This window comes from Benincasa hispida, chromosome 12 (assembly GCF_027475165.1).
Source record: "Benincasa hispida cultivar pf3 chromosome 12, pf3_genome.v1.1, whole genome shotgun sequence".
Classification (NCBI taxonomy): Eukaryota; Viridiplantae; Streptophyta; class Magnoliopsida; order Cucurbitales; family Cucurbitaceae; genus Benincasa; species Benincasa hispida.
Window position 1 is genome coordinate 18886070 of NC_143489.1, and position 5287 is coordinate 18891356.

General features: G+C 28.2%; 1 protein-coding gene across 1 annotated transcript; it reads left to right on the forward strand.

Moving 5' to 3' along the window:
• The first annotated feature begins 2782 nt into the window (after positions 1 to 2782).
• LOC120068426 (olee1-like protein) lies at positions 2783 to 3509 on the forward strand. The gene is made up of 2 exons (XM_039020192.2): positions 2783 to 3024; positions 3099 to 3509. The coding sequence occupies exons 1-2, from the start codon at positions 2868 to 2870 to the stop codon at positions 3440 to 3442; spliced, it is 501 nt and encodes a 166-aa protein (XP_038876120.1). The 5' UTR covers positions 2783 to 2867; the 3' UTR covers positions 3443 to 3509.
• Positions 3510 to 5287: the final 1778 nt, after the last annotated feature.

Here is a 5287-nt window from a genome sequence, read left to right on the forward strand (position 1 = left end):
CTACTTTTCATCCCAAATTTTTCATACGTTAACACATTTTTAAGATATGTATATTTTTATTATTTAAAATTTTATTACTTTTATGATCCTGAATGTTATAATGCTTAAGTTGAAGGCTAGACTTGTAATATTTAAAATTTAGAAATGTTGAGATCACATTTTTAAGTATATTTTTAGACAAAATATTATTGTTTTTATTAGAAAAATTTATAAATTTTTCTTTGAAAAGAAGACATTGAAAATGACCAATTTGACTAATAAATTTTCATTAAAGTTGAGTAAATATTATTTTAAAGTTGTTATTTTTTTTTTTTAAAAAAAGATAATTTTTTTCTGCGGGGAACCCGATCTCTACGAATTACTTATCAGAAAATCCCCTAGTAAATAAGGAGTTTGTTAATATAATTTAATAGACGTAATTTAGTGTTAAACAATGAGAGATGGAAGCTTTTAGTTTTGATGAGCTTGAGTCCCTAGTATAGTAAATAGGGAGTTTGTTAATATAGGTAGAGTTCTAAATTTTGGTTGTATGTGGATGGGTTTGACATTAATATAAATGGTGAATATTTAATTATAATATAAATGGTAAATAGGGAGCTTGAGTCCCTAACATTTAATCATATCTCAAAAAGTTTTATGAGACGCCAAAGTCAACTTAGCTGAAGTAAGATTTTATTATTTTGTTTTTTTAAAAGGAAAAACACCCCTCAACTCCAAACGTGTCACAGGAATCCACACTCGAATAACATCACCAAAATTTCTCAATTTTTATTTTAAAAAATAGCTCTGATGTTGTTTTTCTCTTAAAAAAAAAAAGAATTATCAATTCCATAGCGTATTTATATGTTCTATAATTCATTAAATGTATGTTTTTTTTTTTTTTTTTAACAATACTTGAAGTGAGAACTTAATATACGGTTACAATTGCAATACTTTTTTAAAGCAACATTTGTGTAGTTTAATATTAAAATTGATGAAATTAAAAATTTAGATCAAAATTTATACAAATAAATTTATGGTCTTCCTTGAAAAAAAAAAACATAAACAAAATCTGAATATGATGACAATAGTATACATAGACTTCAACTAGAGATGTCCACGGGACAAGACGAGGACAGGAAAGCTCTCCTCGTCCCCGTCCCCATCCCCCTATTCCATTCTTCATTCCTGTAAAATTTCTACGCAAGAATTTCCCGTGGGAAAAAATTTTCTACCATCATTTTTTTCTAATAATTTTTTTTATTTCAGTTAAATATATATTTTTACCAATTCCTTAAACATATCTAATACAACTTTTATTTAAATAAAATATTATCAATTTTGGTAATAAAAACAATAATACACATTCAATTTAAAAAGATATAATTAAAATGCTAAATTCTCATAATTTTTATAAATTAAAATTCAACAATTAGAACATCTTGTCTTAAATATTAAGATATCTAAGGAATTAAAGTAATAAAGTCTTAAATTTAAATAACTAAAACCTCCATAATTATCCTAACAAAGTTTACAATATTAATATATATATATATATATATATATATATATTATAAATTTATAATTTATATACAAAAGTTGGGGCGAAGCGGGGACACGAGTCAAGGTCAGGGTCGGGGAATATATTCCCTGTCTTCGGTCCCGAATTGCAAACGGGAAAAAAAATCCCTACTCCCTCTCCATTCCCCATGTATTCGGGGATTCTCTGCCCCATTTGGATGTATCTATAAATTATAATAGTTTGTGTTTGAGATGCATACTATTTTAGTATGAATTATAATAGTCTGTGTTTTGGATGCTACATTAGAAAATAGTAAATATTGTAACGGAGCACTTTAACAAAAAAGGATTTGAAATAGTAATAATGTAGGTAATTGACTATTACCATTGGAGTCTCAAACATATTTGGGCCACCAATTTGTTGGTGGCCCAAACATTCCCTTAGGTGCGTCCATCCATTTTTATGCATCATATCAAATTGTTTCATCACAATTTGTCACATGAAAATTTTTTCATACTTTCTTAAAAAAAAAAGTTCAAAAACACTTTTGGTTTCTAAACTGTGAAAGTAATAATTTAGTCCGTGAACTTTGGTTTGTAAGCATTTAATCTCCAACTTTAATATGTAATAATTTAATCTTTATACTTTCAAAATTGTAACAATCTAGTCCAAATTTTATCAAAAATAGATGTTAATTTTATATTATGGAAAATTCTTATAAATAAAAAAATCCCAAAAATATTTACACTTCATAGCAAATTTCAAAAGTGCTTGTACTTTAAAAAGACCCATTTATTATTTTATGATGTAGATTTGTAATTTTATAAAAATATCGAGTCTCTAGTTAGTTTATCGGCTAATTTATAAAAAAAAAGTCCATTACAATGACTAAATTATTACATAATAAAGTCTAGGGGACTATATTGCTGTAAAATTAAAAGTTTAAGAAAAAAATGATTGACCTAAAAAGTGATTTTGAACCTAACATTTTAATATATTAAATGCTATTATATTTTTTGATGATGAGAGAACCAAGTATTTATGATTTTTTTTTTTTTAATGTTATTCATACAAGGTCATTTTTTTCTTTTTAATAATTTCCTAAAAAGAATGCTAACCTAAAAAGAATGCTAACCATAATATAATTTTAGGAACCGTCTAAAAAAAGAAGTTAGGGGAAAAAAAAAAAAAGTCTAAAAAAAGTGAAGTATTGTTGAGAATTAGTTTGAGGTCCTAAAAATAAGAATGACCCAACAAAAAATGGAGGTATAAAAAGAGGAGTCCATCGTTCCCCATAACCATCACGCTTCCTCACAACTAAGAAAGAAGAAAGAAAGAAATAAAGAAACAAGAAACAAGAAAAAGAATGGGGAAATCCATAATTTTGCTTGTTTCAGGGCTTTCTCTCATGTGTCTCCTAACCCTAGCATCCTCCGAGAAGGATCGATTCTTGGTGGAGGGAAAAGTATATTGCGATACATGCCGCGTTCAATTCTTCACTAAAGTCAGCAAATTCCTCGAGGGTAAGAATAACAATAACTAAATGGAAATGGAAATTGAAATGGAAATTGAAATTGAAATTGAAATTGACATACAGGTGCTACGGTGAGGCTGGAATGCAAAGAAATCGAAGGAGGAAGCGTGACGTTCAGCAAGGAGGCGGTGACGGATAAGAGCGGAAGCTACAGCATCGAGGCGGACGGAGATCACGAAGAGGAATTGTGCGAAGTATCGTTGGTGAAGAGCGATGATCCAGATTGCGACGAGATATCTGTAGAGAAATACGAGCACATGGCCAGAGTGAGTATCACCAACAACAGTGGAATCACAAATCCCGTTCGCCTTGCTAATCCGCTCGCTTTTATGAAGAAGGAGAAGCTTCCTGAGTGTAAGGAAGTTCTTAGAGAGCTTGGATTTGACGATGAGGGAATCCTTGTTTGAGTTTTTAAGCTCCTTCCTCTCATTCATTTTACTCTCTATTAATATTAATATTATTTAATTACTACTACTTCTTAATTCATTTTTTTGCATCAATTTCATATATCATCATAAACACATCCAACTATATATGAGATCATGAATGTCCCCTTAAGGACAGTATTTATATCTAAATAAGTAATTTCAACATAATCAATATTCTATAGTATTTACTCAAAAAAAATGCAACAAAAAATCGAGGAAAAATGATTAAAAAAAAAAAAAAAAAGAGAGAGAGAACTGTCGTGAGTGTCAATTTTGATTGTTTTATTATGCCTTTGCTTCAAATCTCTGATTCTCGAACAACAAGGGACTATTTGGTTTCGGATATATATTTGACCTCTTATATGAAGTTAATATTAAACAATAGGAACTAAATTCTAAATTTCAAAATTACTAACTTTGTCCAAAACATAGAGTAGTAACTTGAAATTTAATCTAATTTAATTTATAATTCATTATATAATACAAATTTTATTTTTTTTTAAAAAAAATAAATTAGATATATAATTAACATACTATATTTCTAATAATTATAAACTATAAGACCTCAATTTTAATTGATTCCAAATCACAGGGACTAGAATTTCTATTTTTCCTATAATATTAACATTACAATAATTATATAAATTTTTTTTTTAACATAAAACATGTTAATAAATCAATAATAATTTATTATCTTAAGTGGATAACTACAATTAGTTCATGATATAAACTAGAATCCAATTTCTAAATTCTAGTTTTCATTTTCACAAATTTCTGTTTTTAGATTCTTCTAAAATTTTAGATCGTAGTTTATTATTATGGCATGTGGTGTATTAACATAATTAAAGTTCAAAGTCGAAAGTGCATTAAGCTATTTTTTGACAGTCAAATAGCAGCAAGTATTATAAAGAATCGTGTCCGTGCATAACCGTAAAAAATACGAAAAACTCTCTGGTCAGTTCCAGCATCTGTAATTTGTTCTTCCCAACCATCTACAAACCATTTTGAAATCACCAGAAACATGCAAATATGGTATACATTTAGTTACATTGTAAATTGTATGCAGCACATATATAAAATTGTTATTATGATTACAATTTAACAAGTTAGCTTGAAGGAAAAATATAACAAATTAGACCTTTTCTAGGTTATTGTTGTTGTGTGGAAAGACTTGGATTTTGAAATCATGTTATGTCCTTAATAAAACGAATAATCGTGCAATAAGGAAGATGTGAACACAATTCAAATCGTTGTATTGTTGTTCATAGAATAGTTACATTTAAAAACGCCATGGTTGCAAAGAACAAAATAATTCCTATTTCAGAAGAATCAAGCAAATTTGTAGGTAAAGAAAAATGGTAGAGATTGCTGCAGAATAGGGCAGACTTTCTGAATCTAAAGAAGAAACACCAATAAACTAAAAAATCCATCTGATGATGAAAACCAAAAATAAGGAAGAACAGAACATCAAAACACCTTGATCAATTGAAAAAAAAAAAAAAAAAAAAGTTTACAAAATCATAGTGCCTACTATCTAATATGGGGTGGAGATATCAGGTGAACTTTTAATCTTGTATAATGGTAAACTCCCAGTAATCATCTCAGCAGCAGCAATGGAATCAGAAATCCTTCCTCGAAACATGCAAACCGAATATTAGTTGGAACAAATGAGAAAGAATGAACGAGACTGGCATATGAGGAAGTGTAAACGAGGATTGCAGAGTAATTGACTGAATGACAAAAAAAAAAAAAAAAAAAAAAAAAAAAAAAAAAGAAAAGAAAAAAAGAAAAGAAAAGAAAAAGCAGTGTTACAAAAGAGGGAGG